The sequence below is a fragment of the Tympanuchus pallidicinctus genome, unplaced genomic scaffold, assembly GCF_026119805.1.
Source record: "Tympanuchus pallidicinctus isolate F22 unplaced genomic scaffold, pur_lepc_1.0 scaffold1, whole genome shotgun sequence".
In the NCBI taxonomy this organism is placed as follows: domain Eukaryota; kingdom Metazoa; phylum Chordata; class Aves; order Galliformes; family Phasianidae; genus Tympanuchus; species Tympanuchus pallidicinctus.
The window spans coordinates 35219036-35238590 of record NW_026294618.1 but is presented as its reverse complement, the minus strand read 5'-3'; the positions used below and the strand labels follow the sequence as shown (position 1 = coordinate 35238590).

The 19555-nt window shown below is 42.5% G+C and overlaps 1 protein-coding gene across 2 annotated transcripts in view; it reads left to right on the top strand.

Moving 5' to 3' along the window:
* BACH2 (BTB domain and CNC homolog 2) overlaps nucleotides 1-14387 on the top strand; it is a 182590-nt gene extending 168203 nt beyond the window's left edge. For both annotated transcript variants that reach the window (XM_052676992.1, XM_052676146.1), the window contains 2 exons: nucleotides 5924-6130; nucleotides 10231-14387. In XM_052676992.1, the coding sequence (XP_052532952.1) occupies nucleotides 5924-6130; nucleotides 10231-10710 (687 nt within the window). In that variant the 3' untranslated portion in view covers nucleotides 10711-14387. The remainder of the gene's footprint in view (nucleotides 1-5923; nucleotides 6131-10230) is intronic.
* Nucleotides 14388-19555: the final 5168 nt, after the last annotated feature.

Below are 19555 nucleotides of genomic sequence, written 5' to 3'. Positions count from 1 at the left end.
GCTCACTATCCCTGTCTCTGAAGAGCCTCGTCATGGGCAGGGGATGCATTGTCCTGTACATGATGAGGACGAAGCTGAGGACACTGTAAGCAGTGAACAGGGAGAGGCCAGGATGGCATTTTATGCACCAATAAGAGAGGATCTGAACAGAAACCTGAGTCAGGGGCTGAAGGATGAGAACTCCTGGCTCTTGAGTTAAAGCCAGGGCACCACTACTTCCTCCAGTTCTTTGAGGCAGGTAGCAAATGAAAAAGTTGCCCAGGCTGCCTCTTCAGAGTGCCCAGCATTGTCCCCTCAGGGAGCATTACTGACTATGACCCCACATGCCCTCAGGTGAGACTGTGGTTGCCCAGGGGAGGACATGACCAGTCATACTGTGCCAATTAGAGCAGGCTCTCTGCTCTGGGCCTCCACAGTCCTGTCGCTTGAGGTATTTTCAGACCCCATTTGTTAGCATTCTGCTAGTTCTTTTCTGCCTGGGCTCACGACTTTCCTCTTGCAAGTCCACTGCCATCCCAGTGGCTGCCATTTGAAGAAAACTGTTTTGAAGGGGAAGCAGACCAGTGGGAATACAACCTGCCTGTGGTCCTATTGCACAAAAGTGAGACCAGTTACATTAGGTTGGTTCTTCTTCTCTGGGACCATGAGTGGTGCCTCAAGCAGTATGTAGGTAGTCAAGTCCTTGAAACACAGATGAACTCAATTCAGTTTCTGTCTTGGGCTGAATTTCTTCCTGAATGTTTGTAGAAGAATGACCTTCATACTAAGGAAGATACAAGGGAAAACACCAGTAATCTGTTGAGCTCATCTGTGTGGAGCAGATTGCCTCTTTTTAACATCAAAAAGCATTTCTGTGATTCAGTCCTCGTGTTAAATAGCTTGGTTGAGTCCTGAGAGCTTTCCAAGGGTTGGGCAATTTCAAGAGTCAGATGCTTTCAATAGCTCTGGCTTTCAATGTAAGAACATTAAGGCAACAGCTTTGCTTCTTACAACTCTAGAGAAAATGACCAAGATTTTCAACCACTTGTAAAGGTCTAGGTGGTTCCACTGAATTCTAACCTCCTATGTCCAGTACGTACTGATTATCTTATGTATAATGTATGAAACCTTTTATTTACTGTAATTTTAAGCTAAGCTTATGAAGTTCAGTATCTTCACCAGCACTTGGCAGCTCAAGGAAGACGTTGTTGAAATTTAAATATAAAGTGAAAAAGTTCATGCAACTCATGAGATAAGAAAATTCCCAATTATCTTATGTAAGTTAAATACAGGGCTTCAGTTTTTTCCTTTATTCCCAAGAGAAGGGGGCGAAGACCAGCAGCAAGAACTAGCACAGTGTTGAGCAGCACAGCACTCACGGCATATGATCCAAGCTGACACTAACTAGTGAAGCCTGAATGAATTAATTGTTTATAGATGGGCCTTGCATTTGCTGAGTCAGTGTTTGTCACTGCTTGTCAAGGGCAATGCTGTTACTTAGCCATTCTGTGGTGTAATGACATTTCCACTGAATGGCCCTGGGAACTAACAACCTATTAGTCTCACCTCTGTGCCACGGAAGATCTTGGAACAGATCTTCATGAAATCTGTGCTAATGCACATGGAAGACATGGAGGTGATACAGGAGAACCAGCATGGCTTCACCAAGGGCATATCCTGTTTGACCAACCTAGTGGTCTCTTATGATGGTGTCACTGCATCAATACACAAGGGAAGAGCCACTGATATGATCTGTTTGCACTTCAGTAAGGTCTTTGACACAGTGTCCCACATCATTCATCTCACCAAATTGGAAAGATGTGGATTTGGTGGGTGGACTGTTCAGTTGTGAATAACTGGCTGCAAGACTGAGTCCAGAGAATGGTGGTCAATGGCTCAATGTCTGGATGAAGATTAGTGATGAGTGGTCTCCCCCAGGGGTCAGTGCTGGGACCAATAATCTTTAATATCTTCATCAATGACATCGACAGTGGGGTCGAGTGCACCCTCAGCAAGTTTGCTGATGACACCAAGCTGTGGAGTGCAGTTGATAAACCAGAGGGACGGGATGCCATTCAGAGGGACCTAGACAGGCTTGAGCAGTGGGCCCAGGTGAACCTCGTGAGGTTCAACAAATACAAATACAAGGTCCTGCACCTGGGTCAAGACAACCCTCGCTACTGATACAAGCTGAGGTATGAAAGGATTGAGTGCAGCCCTGCTGAAAAAGGACCTGGGGGTACTGGTGGATGGAAGCCGAACATGAGGCAGCAATGTGCCCTTGCAGCGCAGAAAGACAAACATATCCTGGGCTGTATCCAAAGAAGTGTGGTCAGCGTTGTGAGGAAGGTGATCCTGCCCCTCTACTCTGCGCTGGTGAGAGCTCCCTTAGAGTGCTGGATCCAGATGTGGAGTGCTCAGTATAGGAGAGATGTGGCCCTCTTGGAGAGAAGGCCCACAAAAGTGATCCGAGGGATAGAACACCTCTCCTACAAGGGCATGCTGAGAGTGCTGGGGATGTTCAGCCTGGAGAGGAGAAAGCTCAGAGGCGGCCTGATAGTGGCCTTTCAGTATCTAAAGGGGAGTGACAGGAAAGAAGGAAGCAAGCTCTTTGGCAGGGTCTGTGGTGATAGAACAAGGGGAGATGGCATCAAGCTTAAAGAGGGTAGATCTAGGTTAGGTGTAAAGAAAAAGTCTTTTACAGTGAGGGTGGTGAGGCTCTGAAACAGAGATGTGGTTAATGCCCCCTCCCTGGAGACTTTCAAGGTGAGGCTGGATCAGGCCCTGGGCAACCTGGTCTAGCTGTGTATGTCCCTGTTCACTGAAGGAAAGTTGGATTAGATGACCTCTAAAGTCCTTTCCAACTCTAAGGCTTCTATGATTCTATCCTAATAGTAATACAAAGGAAAAAATGCTGCAAAATCATAAACAAGTTATATTTTTTACCAAGATGGTTTGGCTGCCTAAGGAGTGTATCAGCCAGAATCAGGGGCAACAGGGCTGCAGCACTGCTGAAAAGTGCTGTCTTATTTGTTGTGGTGAAAACAGATCCTCTGGTATTGTTATTTTTAAAAAGCAGAGAACAAGTAGTTGTATTGATAGTGGAGACTTGAAGAGCTCTGTTCTCTGTGTGGTTAGCTGCCTAGGAGTAGAGATCCTGCTTACATTTCTAATTTAAAATCATCCAAACCAAGGAGTAGAGTTATTTCCTGTATATAATGCATAATTACTAAAAATAACAATTTACAAGGACACATACTAGCTGGGATTTTCTTACACAGCTCAGAAAAGACTGACGATCTATTTTCAGACATCTCAGGTAAGTTTTCTCTTGTTTGAGTCAGATACCTTAAGAGAGAGCATCTTTCTAAGTCTGGTTTCCTCTCAGAGAAGCCATGGGGTTGCATTGCTCTCCACGGAGCTCTCTTCATCCTTGATGACAGCAGCAGGGATTGAGACATGAGCAGGTCTCAGCCCTTCATTTTAGGCAGCTCTAAGTGGGTCAGCTGAATCCCAACCATGGCACATCCCTCAGCTCATGTAAATGGCTTTGCTGAAATAAATACCCATTAAGAATCTTGCCGTGCATCAACATAAAGCATCAGCAGCCTCTCACTGCAGCAGCACTGCAGTGTAGTTATTCATTGTGTCCATGCCAAGGCATGGTTGGGTTTTTTTTGGTTTGGTTTTTTTTTTCTTTTCAGTTGACAGCTAATTGTGGAGAGAGAGACAGGCAATAAAAATTATGTTGATGGTGAAGGAAATGAGTCTGACTCACTTCCACTCTCCTTTCACTTTTTTAATCCTGCACAGTGCTGCATATGACAGAAGTGGAATTAGGCTGGTTTACTGATAGCACCCTCTGCCCCACTGTAGGTATTTTTATTTTCAGACTATTTTTTTTAACATGTTTTTCTTTACTTTCCTGTTTCCCTTCAGCATCTTCTACCTGACAGATTTAAGTCAATCCCATCTAATTCCCATTCAAACTGCAAGCACATTTCCTGCTTGCGGGTAAATATGTTGAGAAAGGGGGATGAGGGAGGGAGAAATAAGGTTAGCATCTTTCAGCTTCAGACCTCAGAAAATGAGAAAACCCTCAGAACATGACAGGAGTGTTTTTGAGTGAGACCGTGGTGCTTTTCAGCACCTGTTTTTGTTTTCAGGCTCTATGTGAAGCTTGAGAGAAAACCAGTTTACCCCAAATGTGTGTTTACTGTCCAAAGAGTAGAAAGAGGAAATCAAAGAGGTTTCGTGCTGTTTGACAGCAGTCTGTAAACAAGGTGTCCACATCACCATGTCTAAGGTCAGCTCGTGTGTTTGTGCAGGCAGGCGTGGGGGGATTCAGGCAAGCCTGGCAGCTGACCTGCAAAGCCAGAAAGCCACAGAGTGGTGACCGAGGCCTGGTTTTACCAGGGGGCCCGAAGGGCAATGTTCAGCGCACGGAACCGTGTGAAAGGGTTCTGTGAGCATTTGCAGCAGGTTCCACGTGGCTGGGGCTTGGAGAAACAAACAGTGAGTTCAAGTCGATCAACCAGGCAGGGAGCTGCCTACAGGCGGGTCTGTGTGTTATGTGTGTGCCCATCCTTCACACGCTGCTTCTAAACAAATGCAGCTCTCCAGTGAAAATACCCACTCTTATTTCTAATCCGTGTTCTTGTTTTATCTCCAAGTGACTGAAGTGCACCATTTGAAGAGGATAACTGTGTTTTAAATACCAAAGGAACCTTTTCAAGTGGAGTCTTTGGCTTGGCTGGAGAAACTTAAATCTATTTTCTTTGGGAGCGTGACTACAGAATAGACCCCTTGTTCCAAAGAGGTCGGATTGTACCAAATCAGGCTAGAAATGTAAATATTTACTGCCACCTTTCGGTCAACGTGGGTATGGCTACAAGAAAGAAAGGGTGACTGAGTCACTCGGTTGTCATCTCCTTCAGTTTTGTCAACTCTGTCTTAGATCACCAGGTGCAGCAGTGCACCTAGAAACATCATTTCATAGTCATCACTCACAAACAACAACTGAAACAGGATTCGAAGGGAGGGATGCTCTCTCTAGTTTGAGCAAATTGGAAAAAATAACCTAACAGAAGCCCTTTAACACATCTGCCTTTCTCCAGTCTCACTACAGTTTGAGAGAGGGTTGGAATGTCTGCACTCACAACCTGCAGCTCTTGCCACAAATGCACAAATGTAATGACAATTTGTAGCTGGAAGGAAATTTTCATGCAAATAGCTATTTCATGCTATTTTCATGCAAATAGCTGAGGTTCTAGACTGTTTTTTTTTTTTTTTTTGGTTTTTTTTTTAAGATTTCTTGGTTATTTGGTTACTACTGCAGCTTGGTTACTGTTTGCTAACATTCTTCGTGTTAGAATTTTGGAAAATACAAATTTCTTTTAAAATGTGTACATTTTAGGAGAGTATGATATGTTGTATCATTCTTCTGCTTAAACAACTTGTACTATAAGAGGTATGGTATTTTTTTCATCAACTTGAGGTGTTCAGTTGCATTTTGAAACCTCACACCTAATCAGATTTCCAGCCCTTCAGGCCATGCAAATGCAAGTGTCCTGGAGTAGTAGCCTATTCCTTGAAAACAGTTTGGAATGAATAGTGGTGAGGTATTCCACAAGTACTACATCACGTAGTGGAAGGAGACTTTTTTAGTGCGAGGAAATTGATTATTAGAGCTGTATGGGAAGGTGATTTTTTTTATTATCTGGGATTCATCAATATTGCTGATTTCAGTTAAACCGTAGCCAGCTGGACCTCTACGGTGTGCCACAAGGGAGTGTTAAAAACTTCCTGTTACTAAATCTTGAGCATTGTTTATTTAGAAAGTGGGAGCAGGTCTAATAGTCCTTCTGCTCTGTGGTGTTCAGCTTGCATTCACCAAGCAAAATGTGACTCTTTGTCTGCTTTTGTCTCACATTTGTTTGTTTAGGTGAAACTTCCTTTTCCTGTTGATCAAATCACAGATCTTCCAAGGAACGATTTCCAGATGATGATAAAGATGCACAAACTAACCTCAGAACAGCTTGAGTTCATCCATGATGTTCGCCGGCGCAGCAAGAACCGAATTGCAGCTCAGCGCTGCCGCAAGAGAAAACTGGACTGTATTCAGAACCTGGAATGTGAAATCCGCAAGTTGGTGAGTGGCATGCTCTTACCCTACCAGCTATTCCCATCCAGAGTTAATTAATTCAGTCAGCTTGTAAGTTTGTATGTAAGTGAAGGCACTAGTATGACAATTGAATGCACGAAATGTCTCAGGATGTATGTATATATTGTATATGTGGAAAACACAAAATACTGGTGAAATTAGACCTAAATATCTCTTTTTTTGATATCTCAAGAGTAGCTTGTTGAGAAATTTGGAAGGGGAGAGAAGCTTGTATCATAGCTGCCCTCTTGCAGTTTCATTTGCCCTCAGTACTTAAAGCACATAAGCAAAGATGTTCCTTTTTTAACTCCACATCCTTGCTTGACTGCCATAGCAAGTGGATTGCACTGGGATTCATAGCTCAAAAGGGTTAGGTGTGAAAGGACCTGCAGAGGCTGTCTGGTCCAAACTCTGCTCTGATTGGCCCAACTCCATCTCTACATCTAGATTTTCTTTCTCTTTAGTTTTTTAGAGAGCAGCTCAGTGCTTTGCGGGGTGTTTCAGCTTGCCATGCCTTTTCTTCAAATCTTTGATTCTCTGATCAAATTGCAGAAGTAGCAAGGAGAATGAGAAAGAAGGCAAGAATGTAAATATCCAGACATGTGTCCACGCCTTGATTTAGGGCATGCCACTCTGGGATGAAGCATACCCTGTTCAATGGCCAAAGCACAGGTCTCCTGTGTGCCGAGGTACCACTGTAAAGTGCTACCACATTTCTGTCTAAGAGGGAGAAGTGACTGGAATGGTGCTAACTGGCTCCTCAGGAAATTCATCTCTCTTTTAGTCATGGTGTGGATGCCTTAGATATGTGTTTTAGGTGCCTAACACAGTTGTCTACAACATAGACATCCACACTGGAGCTAGCTGACCTGCTTTCCTTTAATTTCAGTGAAGGGAAACAGGTGTCTGTCAAGTCTTATTTAAATGTCCCATCCTGCAACAAAGGAGGTGATGTACAGCCCAAAAGTGCCTGTTTCTTTCTGTGACTAAGTAAGATCACCTGGAGAGCTATGCCAAATGTAGGCATCTTAGTTGAAGGCATCACAAACATTCCCTCCCCTTCTGACAGTGTCCCTGTGGTCTGAGGGAGCTGCTTTTCTTCTCTTACCTTTCCTTACCCATTGAGAAAGCAAGCAGATACAGAACAAAAAAGGCTTGAGAGAAAGGGCTGGGAGTCTGCAGGGTATCACTCAGGAGGAAGAATGTAGAATGGATTGGCACCTCCTGATCTGTTGAAAAGCCCTAAAAGTTTTCTGAGAAGTCAAAAACAATGTAAGTGTCCCAGAACGGCTGTTATGAGAAGTGGGGTAGTAGCATGCAGTTTGATTTTATTCCTCAGCAGAGATTTAGGAGTCCAGCCTTTGAACGTTCAAAGATTTGAGTGATAAATTAATTCCCATAGATAAAACAAAAGGAGCTGAAACTGATTTCCCTATAGTGATCTCTGTGTACCCAGTTTCCATTAAAATCAAAGGTTATTTGGAGCCCTTCATTTCAGTGTCTGCGTGCACATTTGCTCAGCTGTGGGTTGAACTTAGTGGGCTGGGAAATGGAATGCTTCTTGTTCTGATGGTAGCAGGTTGCGTGTCAAAAGTGGCCTTCAGCATCCTCCTTTCTTAGCACAAGCTGCAGCAAACACAGTGTGAAAGAGACAGGGATCTGCTGGAAGAAGCTGTGTTGTCGCCACCCTACAAATGGCAAAAGCCGCAGCACGTCGGGTTAGTCACTTACTGCCTGTGAGGGTCTGCTTCCCATCTGCACAGTGGAGGTGACACTGACCCCACAAGCTGGCTGGGAGACTTACATCATCAAGGCTCTGAAGTCTTCAAATACCATGCTGCTGAAGCCCGGGTGGAAAAAAAAAAAAAAAAGAAGAAACATAAAAATAAAAACATTTGTAAGAGTAGGGCTTTTCTGATGCAAAGCAAACCAGACATCAAAAGTAAACAAAACACTGAGCAACCGCTTCCTTCACCAAGCCTAATCCACAATGGGTGCAGGATGAGTCAGAGGTTCTACAGGGTGAGGAAGAGGCACAGAGGCGCATAAGCAAGGTTGGCAGAAGCAGGCTCAGTCCCAGCCATGCCTGCCCATCCTTCTGCACCAAGCTGCTGATGGAGAGGAGAATTCATCTCTAGCAGTGAGCACCCGGGGCAGTCCTGCAAGGGCTGCATGAGCAGCAAGTGTGGCTTCCATTTGAATACCTGCCACCTTCACTTGCAAATTAACTCTAGTTTGTTGGGTTTGTGCAGTCCTACTAAATAACTGTTATTATTTAACATTATCAGTGGTGGATAGGCAACATACATTCCTCAAGACCCCTTTTTTTCCCTAGCACATCTCTGAGAAGAGAATGAAAGGCGTATGAATGGCCTTTTGGGCCTGATCCCTGCTGAATTCCAGGAATCAAAAGCACTTAGAAAAGCAGGAGTCTTTGAAAGTAATTTTAAGATTTCTATGCAGCAAGCTGTACATAGGGAATGGGTTCTAGTGCACCCTAATGAAAAAGAGCATTCATTACAAAGGCTATTATGGGGTGTACAGGAGGATAAAGTGATGATAGTAAACAAATTCATGCAATTTCAGCATTGCCTCCCCAGCACTTCTGCTCTCTCCACAGACACTTGCAGTTCAAGCACACTGCCTGCTTCAAGGCTTACGGTCTCTGGAAATTCCTTTGTCATCTTCTGTCCTCTTTGTCACCAGTAATTTCCAATCTTCTTAATTATGTTACAGCACTAGATTTTAAAGAATCTTCACTTGGATAGATGCTTTGTTTGTTTGTTTGTTTTTAAAGCCCCTTTTTCCCCATGGCGCTTACTCCCTGTGAGTCACCCATCTCCACAACAGAGATGGTTTCATCTCTGTTAGTGAAATGGTCATGTCTTCCAAGTTTGGTAGTTAGGGTTTTTTGCCTGCTTTCCCTCACACATCCATCTACCCACTCACATCCCATTTTTTCATGCGAACTCACAGCATATTCTCTTCCATAATTCATTATCTCAAGATGTACTTGAGCATCTGTTTATTTTTATATTATTTTTATGCTTTCTTGATAGATTTATCAATATTTTAGCAGTTGGTTCTTCCCATATAGAGTACTCTCTTCCTCATTCACACAGCTGCATGCTTCCAGTGCAGGCTTTTGACCTGGTGTAATGCTATCAGCAGCCACCCGTAGCTGGGTTATCTCAGTAGCAGAGTTTTCACACCTCAGATGCCAAGACAGCTTGAGTTTAGCAGTGTTACTAGGTTAGGTACATGGTGCACTGCTTTTAGGGCCAGCTGAGCACTGGAAATAGCTCTTGTGCTCTGCAAGATCTGATCTGCTCCCTTGAGCTATATGCTGGGTGGTGGTACTGATGTAGCAGGGCCGTTCCCACTATTCTGCAAGGGGTCAGCACCATGCTTTTAACAGTGAGCTCCCTGGCTGGGTCTGGCTCTGTGCCTGACCCCTCCGGTTCATCTCTGGAATGTTTGAATCAGAAAGCCCACCTACCTTTGAGGTTTTCACATACATCTTCATAGAATTATCTTGATTAGGTCAAACTCAAACCAGTTATTAGCAGGACATACAAAAATGAGCTATGGTGCTGACCACACTGAGCACATGCTGTCCCAAGTTCTCTCTTCCAAACACCATACCTTGCAGTAGTGATGGGTGTTCATAGCTCCAAGGACATACACTCAGACTGACTGGCTGTCCTGACATTTAGAGAATAAATTACTATATGTCCTCCCTTAAGCAGTGAGACACTGATTTATTCTTGTTTGGGCAGAAATGGCTTTTCTCCATCAAAATGTTTCTTTCGGAGTTTTTTATATCATACATCAAACAGCCTTAGTTCATTAAGGAAACTAGCAGTCTCTTGGAATAATGTATGACTGTTCTCTAACAACTGAAATGCTTTTCTCCAAATGTTTCCCAAACTGCAGTCCACTCAGACCTATTAGTGGTCAATATCTGATGCCTTTGTGACATTTCCTCTTTCCGTTTAAAAATAACTGTCTTGGGTCAGAATTCTCCTTGGGTACTGCCAAGGATGGATGGCCCTTCTTTCAAGTAAGGTGCCTTCTTTTTTTTTCAGGTGTGTGAGAAAGAGAAGTTGCTCTCAGAAAGGAACCAGCTGAAAGCAAGCATGGGCGAATTGCTGGATAACTTCTCGTGTCTTTCGCAAGAAGTGTGCAGAGACATGCAGAGCCCGGAACAGATCCAAGCCCTTCACCGCTACTGCCCCGTTCTCAGACCCATGGATCTGCAGACGGCCACCAACATCAGCCCCTCAACGGGTGTGGAGCAGGGCCTGGCAACGTCGCAGTGTGTTGGGGAAGGCATGCAGTGCTGCTCAGAGCAGGGCCCCGTGCAGCTGGGAGCGTCCTGGCTGCCCAACAACGTCTCAGAGAATTGCTCGGCCAGCGGCGGGGGGTTGGATGGAGCTGAGCCAGGTACTTACCCTGAGAGAGAGCTTCCGCGAGAGCAGAGTAGCCAAACGGTCACGGTAGACTTCTGTCAGGAAATGACTGATAAATGTACAACAGATGAACAGCCTAGGAAAGATTACACCTAGTGACTTGTAACCTTACCGTTACACCTGGTCAGGTGTTCTTCAGTCAGCCAGTGGCAGTGCTCATTTGTTGTCTAGAAGAACGTATTTGGTGCACACTACAGTGGTCTTAGCAGCAATACTGTTTTTAAGTATTCCCTCCTCTCTACAAGCAGGAGTAATCTTCACAATGGTGCTATCCCTTGCTCAGGCAGGGAATTACACAGTGGCAACACTGTCTGTTTTTGTATGTTGATTTCAATCTTAACAGGGATGGACATAACACCTCTGAGGACCCAACCGCAGCTTTTTTCTCAGTGGCCCATGTCACAAAACCCTAACTCAGGAATTTCCTCTGAATGTTCAATTTTTCATTGAAGACAGCTTCTTTACACATCAAAGTTTTATAGCTAAACTGTATATATTATATATAATATATATAAAATATATATATCCATATGCAAAAGTCCCTGCATGCCTCAATTTTTCTCATCCTACAAACTGGAAGCTTTCATTTATATTGTATAAACAAGTTCCAACATTCCTTTTTGTCTTCGATGCTAGAACTAGTTTGGTAACTTGTTACACAATTTTTTTTCTTGGTTCACAGTTCAGCAATATCATTCAATTTGTACTTATTTATAAAATTTTAATGTTGGAATCTTATTTGAGATTTTATTATAGACAATTTTTTTGGCACAGCCATTTTGTGCCACTTGAGCAATGTGGATTTATTTTATTTTCTTGCAGATACTGTACAGTAATGGTCAACTTTGCCACTTGCACTGAGTTTCTGGTCAAACCTCTTTTCATAAATGAAGTTGTGACTTCAGTATAACTTGAGTATATGGTTTTCTTTGCTTTATGGCTTAAAGAAAATAGAAAAGTTTTAGCTAATAGACAAACACTCAGGAGCTCATTACATAGTAAAAACGGTCTTGCCAAATACTGAATTCACTATACAGTTTGTAAAGAGAATCTGCTTGAATTATTTTTGTATTCAGACTTCTTTCTGTTTCACAAACCAAGCTTAAGTGCTGTTAATGATGCTTTTGGATTCTTATAGGGCAAAATATATATCTCACTCCTTAGAGAGAAACGTATTTGACAACTGGATCTGATCACCATTAAGTTCCACGAAATAAAGTAAATGGAAATCACATCAACACACTTTGGCGGCTTCTTTGCCAGCCCCATTCTGCATCCTTTACTCACGGAAGCAGCTGCTGCTCCAAGTAGTAGTCCCTGTAGCATCACCTCAGCTTTCCTCAGACCTTCCCCAGACCAGCTGCAGAGGTAGCTCTGGTGAAGGCAGGGATCCTGCCTAGGTAAGAAGAGTTGCAGGACCAGACCCCTTCACCATAGGCTCTGGTTTCCCTACAGAAGTCAAGTTAGCGCTGTACCCTCTAAGAGCAAGTCACACTCTGTCGGCACCCAGATTGGTTGCTTGCCCTTCCAGTCCTTGTGTTCCAGGATCCACTCGTCCTACAGCATTGCCTTCAGGACAAATCGCAGCTAGAAGAGCGCTGTCTCAAAGGAGACTACTCAGTGAATTGACTTAGTTGTAACTGCACTGGATTTGTATCTGAAGCGATGTTGACTCATGTTATGACTGTGTGAGACAGCAGCTTTCCAAGCATAACATCTGTATGTACAGTGTAGACAGAAAACGTCCTCCTTACGCTTTTTTAGTAATTATTATTATTCTAAGTGTACTGAGTTTTTATTTTGTGGTTCTTTGTCCTGCGTGTGCCAGGTTGCGTGGCTTTATCCTGGACGACAACTGTCATGTGCTTTACTGGCTGATACCATTTGTTCTTGCTGAAAAAATTGACCAGCTCTTCACACCTATTTAAAAATAAATACATAAAAATTGGGGGGTAGCAGCTTCTCAGTGGCACTGAGCGATACTGCGGTCTGCGCTAAAGTTTACACTTAGAGGTGTGCACTGGGGCTCAGTTGAGGCACTCAGTAGATCAGCAGCTTGACCTTGGAGGAGGAATCAGCTCCCTCTCTCCCTTCTCTCACCTTCAGCCTGTGCTCATGGATGTCGCCCACTCGCCACAACGTCTTGCTTTTGCCCTCTGCACCCACACTCTTGTAGCCAAGCTACCGAGGAGGAAATGCATATAGCATGTGCCATGTTTGTTGAAAATACTTCTTTTCCCCGCATGTACAAAGAAAAACTAGTATATAATGTAGGAGAATATTTATGTTTAAGTATTAATCATTACTGTACAAAATCCTTACCTTTACATGTTCAAAAGTATACAAATGCCATAAACTCCTAGTTCACATGGCTGAGAAAGGGGGAGGTGTCGTTCTTTCTTTTTGCAGGAGCTTAAGCTAAAAATCTCTGACCCCCTCTCACTTCCCCTCTCACAAGTAACTGTCTGAGAAGCTCCTGGGGGGATCTGATTTTCCTTTGAACTCACTGACGTTGCAAAGCAGTTCTGTGCTTCGCAGAGAAGTTTTGTTTCTATGAGACCATGGTGAAAGCTAGAATTTAAAACTAAATGTGAATCACATTATAGAGTCATAGCTACTTTGGGGGGTTGGGGGAGGGAGGGACGGGTCAACTGACACAGTATTTTAAAGATGTTTTTTCTGTTGCCTTTTTTATTTTTAAGTGACCTCCTATATATATGAATAGATAGAATGTTTTATGAGCATAAAACCAAGTTTTAACTTGCTTCCTGGCATGAAGATTTATTCTACTAACAACTCATGTGCAACTGGTACTCTTGACCTCATTCCAGCGGTTTAAAAACCCACCCTCACAACCATTGCGCTGCAGCTCTCAGTTTGACCTGGCTTCCTACAGGTGCTGGGTCTCTTAATTTTCTCTACCTTGGGAACTGATATATAAAACCACTGCTCAGATAAGTGTCTCTTCCTCAATATTCCTCTCCTCTTGCTCTCTTTCCCTCCCCTGTAAGCTTCTCTGGATGTTTGATTTCATTCTTCCTCATTAGAAGTGGCTGGTTTTGTGTCATTGCTTCCTATATTTACATGTATCATGGTTTTCCAGTGAGTTTTTTTGGTGGTGGTGGTTGGTTTTTTTTGTTGTTGTTTGTTTGTTTGTTTCTATTTTGTTTTGAGTTTATTTTGCTATTCTGAACTACATGGCTCTCAAAGCTGTTACTGGGCTAACTTTAAAGGAAGGCACTGGGAGAATTAGTTTCAGACCTGGACATCAGTTGGCATATCCAACTGCTCTTATCATGAGGTCAAAACAACTGATCACAAGGATACCATTTGGAAAAAACAAAACAAAAAACTGACTGCAATATTTACTGATTTGAAGAGTTTGGCTAGTGGTCACCATGGTCTTAAGAATCTCTTTGCATCTGTCAGAGGACAGTTGCACAGCACCAGGCATTGTATAGGAGAGGTGTGATGAGGCCCACTCCTCTCCCTACTGGGTGCTCCATGGGTATCTGAGTCCTTCACTCTTTGTCCAGTCTGTATCTAATCCTCCTCTTCCTTTGCCATTGCTCTACCTGTACTGCCAAGAAACCTCATTTCATTTAGGCTTGTTATGCTTTGTCAAGTGAGTACCACACTATATAATGTGTTTGTTTCTCTGCGTTCTCTGGGGGTGCCTTGAACACAATTAAAGCTCATTGCAAGCTGATTCTGGAACAAAAAGGTAGTGCAAAAAAAAGAAAAGATTAAAAAAAAAAACCAACAACAAAAAACAGGGAAAACAAAACAGAAAAGAAGCAAAACAAAAGCAAAGATGTTGGCTGTCTTATCAGGAGATCCCAGTATTTATATCACAGACTTCCTAACATTCAATGACTCAGGCGTCAGAGTTTGATGCTGCAGTATAAAACTATTATTTTATATATTGTACTAGTAATTTATTAAATGTCTTTCTAAGGGTATATGCTGCTTTTAAGATGCACTATATTTTTGGATCTAATCCTTGTATTATTTTTTCCCAAGGAAGTAAAATGTGTTGCAAAGGCAAGCCATGGTGATTAGTATGCTAACTGCTACTTCTCTTTAAAAAGGAGAGTGGGAACTAGATAAATAACTTAGCTAAATGGATTAACTGCTGCCAGAGGAATGATTAATGCTGATAGCATGGTTGTTACTCTGGAGTTCAACACTTTGTCAAGTCTGCATTCTAAAGAGCGCTTAAATAGAAGTTAAAACGCATAGATAGATATAGTTAGATTTTTTTAATATGTAACTTTATGATTGCCTAATAAAAACAAATCTGCATGCTGGAATCACTATAATCCTGTAATAAAATAAAAGCTGATCCACTAGGAGAAAGCACGATGAAGCACTGTACTTCAGTCAACACAACAGCCTCACTCGTGTCACGTAATGCACTGCTGTGGTTGTTGAAAAGAGCAGTGGGTTTCCAGAATGAGCCTCTAGTGATTTTTTTCAGTGAAACGAAGGGAGCGTTGGCCAGATTTACAGCAGCTTGCATTTCGATCCACTTTGTTTCCTCTCCTGCTGCAACAAGGAGCGCTGCTTTCACCTTGTTCTGATCCGACGTGCGTTTGGAGGTGTCTTTGGCTGAATGGTGTAGCCCGTGCTTGTAGCGTTTTAAAAGTATGTATTTTAGATCTGTCTAGAGAAGATTTAGCTTCAGTGTGAGCAGTAGAGCTGATGGCTTTGCAAAAGGAGGGATCTGCTCAGTATAGGAGTGAGGTGAAACTAAAATCATTGCCACAACAAACTGATGCTCCCTTTCCTGCTAGAAATTCTCTCAACAGGTTTTTGACTTAATTTCGGTTTTGTCTCTGACAACCCAACGCAAGTTAATTTTATATATCTTTAATACATGTATGTATATATACATACATATAGAATTCTAGTCAAAGTGTGTGTTTGTGTATTTTCCTGTTTATAATACCTATATGTATATTTATAATACTCCTCAGAGTATTTTGTGACTCAGGCATCAGATCTGATGCTGCGGAATCCAATATATGTGTATATGCATATGTTCAAATACTGTGTGTATATTTAAAAGATCTATTGTTGGTGGTCTGTAGAATAACTTTTCTCTTTACTCTCAAAATGTTAATGGCATTACTTGCAAAGACTAAATGTACAGTATTTTCCTACACTCCACCAAGATAGGTATTATTTATATCAAAGTCAAATACTGATATGCATTTTAAGGTATTACACATACGGTGTTGCCATTTTTGCAAATAAAACCACTTTTTGGCAGGAAGGAATCCTAAAAATACCTTTTCATAAGGTAATGACCCCCAACAAACGACTGCTGAAAACCCAGCAAGATGACTCCTGTTCTTGTATGACTTTTGTGGGAAGACCCCTTTCCAACTTTGAAATGATTCCTGCAGGGCCGCTGTTGTCCCTTTGGGCTCGTGGAGAGCATCGTAAAACAGAAATGGCAGCTGGCAGTGTTGGAGTTCACTGACTGCATAGAAGCAGAGATGGGTCCAGGCTACAAGCCCAGCTAGCCCCTCATGTTGGGGAGCCAGGGCTGTCAGCAGGGCTCAGCCCCATAGTGAAGGAGCGTGGTCCCGGGACACACAGGATTTGCACGGGAAGCTGGTACCTGGTGTTTGTGATATACCTGAGAGAAATGTGCATGCTCTAGATACTGTTTCCACTACTGGTTGTGCTCTGAGCGAAGCTATCTGGATCCCGCAGACTGGCAGGAACTATACTAAACACTTTGGTGATATTTGATGCGTGTCTGTTTACCATTTGGTTTCAAGAATCACCTTTGATTTCAAGGGTGGGGATGCCCTAAGAGTTTGTTCCAGAACCAGTTGGTTACAAGTGCACCTCTTATATATGCCTTACAAACTTCAGAGGCCATATTCAAAACAGGGTTTTATCAGTGTATGCAAGGGGGTGCAGCCCCTCTTCTCTTCCTCCCCAGGTCAAACAGAATGGACAGTTTTCACACATATCTACCTGTATAACCCTCTGTACCTCTCATAACTGGTCAATGACTGTAACAGGTTACATCAGGTGTTTTTTCTACATACTTTTTACACAAATTCTATGCGATTAATGTAACTTAATTCAATGCATCATTTTATTGTACTAGTTCTTAAGCTTGTCTTTATTTTTTTTCTAGGTGACTGTGGTTTCTTGTGATTTTTATTGTATAAATAAATGAGGTGGCTGTTGATGCTTACTCTCTGTTACTAAGAATTTTTACCTTTTTGGAAGAAAGCATTGCTATGAACTAATGAATTTAAAACGTCATTTACTCATTGTAAATACAGTATTGTGCAAAAAACAAAAATGAAAAAAAAAAAAAAAAAAAAGCACCCGACCCTTTTCATTCATTTGAATTGCTAGTGTTAACTGAATTTTGTCTAGACACCATTTCTGTTGATGAAATAAAGACATATCATTATGTATTGTAAACCAACTTATCTTGACTCTGAAATCGCTGTCGCAATCCTTGGTTGCACGGGGTTGGAGCTGGCTGGGGGTGGCCTGGAGGTGGCTGACAGAGTCTGGAGGATGCAGCCTATAACAGGACCTTCACTCATGTGGTTGCATTTCGGATTCACTCGATGTCTTAGATGCAGGGATCTGGTTATCTTTCATCTGATCAGAAGGTGTTTCATGGCAGAAATGAAAGAAGTTGGTTGGAAGATCAAACACTCTGCATCTATACCCATTCCCCTCATGCTTAAGGCAAATCTTCTAAGTCTTTGCTTTGTCTTGTAAAGTTTCAGTGAATGTGTACAATGGCAAGAAGCAAGGTTGGGGTTTATTATTTCCCCTTTATAGAAAACTTGAGAGAAATTGGAAGGGGTTTATGCAGAAACAAGTAAAAATAAAAATAAAAATCTCTGAGAGTAACTCTAGCATTTTCTGAGTAAGGAACCTGTGCCACTGACCATTCATGTCTGGATGCAGCTTGAGCACCAGATCATGGCAGGAGAAGACCATGTGGCCCCTTTGAGGACCAGCATTTTATCACCAGATGAGCAACCGTATATCATGTGCCCTGGGGCAGTGCCCTAAGGGATGTTGGCTTGCATCCTGTTTGGTTGACAGCACTGGATGTTGCTTGTGACTGTTCACCTGAAAATTCTCATGGAGGAAAAGCAGAAGTGCTGCTTCACAAAGTTCCCCAGTTTTCTGAGTCTCCCTGTCAAGCAAATAAGAACACTTACCACCCTCTCAAATCTGTATCCACTGCATATCATCACAGTCTGGGAGCAGGGCATGTGGTGTAGCAAGAGCTTCTCCATCCCTGGTCAGTTGTTTCTTACACTTAACAGCCACCATCTTACACGTTTTCCTTTTTTCACTTTAAAAAACACTGCAATTTCAAGCAATCCTTGTTTGATTCCATTTTTTTCTGCTGGTCTACTGATCTTTCCTATAGAAGGCTTGTATCATTAAGGAAACTGGCAGAGCAAACAAGTTGTTCTTGCTACTGAAGTGGTGAGCACATCAATACCAGATGCAAGCTACCACAGGCTTGGCAAATAAGAGCAGCCAAGAGCATGTGTCCAGAAACAGGCTTGTGGATAGTCAAAGTGCTTTATTTTCTGGGTACACAACTGGAAGGATTGATTTAAACTTCAGAAATCTGACCTTCCAGAATAAATCTTGTCTTAGCAAACTCGTAATGAGATCTTTGTACTTTTGTTGTCTTCAGTTAATTCATATGGACTAATAAAACAGCAAAGGGATTAAGATTCTTATGACCCTGAGCTGGTTCTGCAGTTCCTCTAAAACAGAACTGAAGAAAAGCACAGATGTTTTTTTAAATGAATTGCCTGGTCTTCCTTAGTTTCAATTCTGAACACAGAAGTATTAACTATGAAGACACTACACAAGCATGGAAAGTCTCTCGCAGAGCTTGAGGATTGCTTTGGCACAGGCAGAACAACAGCAGCAGAATATCCTTCAGATGAGATTTTATTCTGTGCCCAAGCTTCTTCAGCTTCCTTCTGTGCTTGGTCCATCTTTTATTCATTGGCTGCTGAGCCCTGGGCAGATAGAGGCCACATTGCCTTCCAAATTACATTCACACTAAATTAACTAATTTCCTTGTTGAAGTCTTGGGCCTCCTACTACCCTTAAGGTCTATGCATCAGGCTGGTTGCTGATATGAACACTACTCATGTGCATAACAAGCTGTATATTCCAAAACATCGTCCCAAAGACACCGGGCTGGTTCTGCAGTGACAACATGCACTGATAAAATCCAGCTCAGCTTATACGAGAAAAATTGTAAAATGTGGAGCAAGCTATTTGTGAACATCAGCAATCAGAGTACAGTATTACTGGGACTGGTGTAAAATTGAAGAATGAAACAAGCGTTTGCTTCCTTAAAGATCAGAATTAAGCATTTTAAGGGGACGGATAGGGAGACAGTAGTAGATAATTGGCATTTTATCTTTCTGCTGAAGGTGGTTTGTGCTCATTCCCTTAGTTTATCTCTTGTCCTCAGAATGCCATTACTTTTTCATGATAGATGATAGTTCTAGGAGCATGCTCTGAAAGATAACAGGAGAAAGAAGGCATGAAGTTGACCTGGCTTAGAGGAAAAAAAGAAACGTAATCATAACAGTTAATCCAGATCCCACCACATACGTAGCTGAGGAAGAGAGATGCTGACAGCACACTTACCTTGGCTTCATTCAGTGCTAAGGGGTGGCTGAGGGGAGGGAGAACAGCTTGCTTTTAAATCAAACACATTAATCCCAAAGTAACTTGTTTGAAAATAGTGACTACATCTTATCGCCCTTTCTTCACGTTAATGACTTTCTGTTGCTTTAAAACCCTACAAAGACAGACTTGGCTAGGCTAGCTCCACTTTCAGAAATCCAGTTTCTCTCAGACATTTGTCTGTCTGTTGCTACACAAATCCTTGGAGAGGTTCATT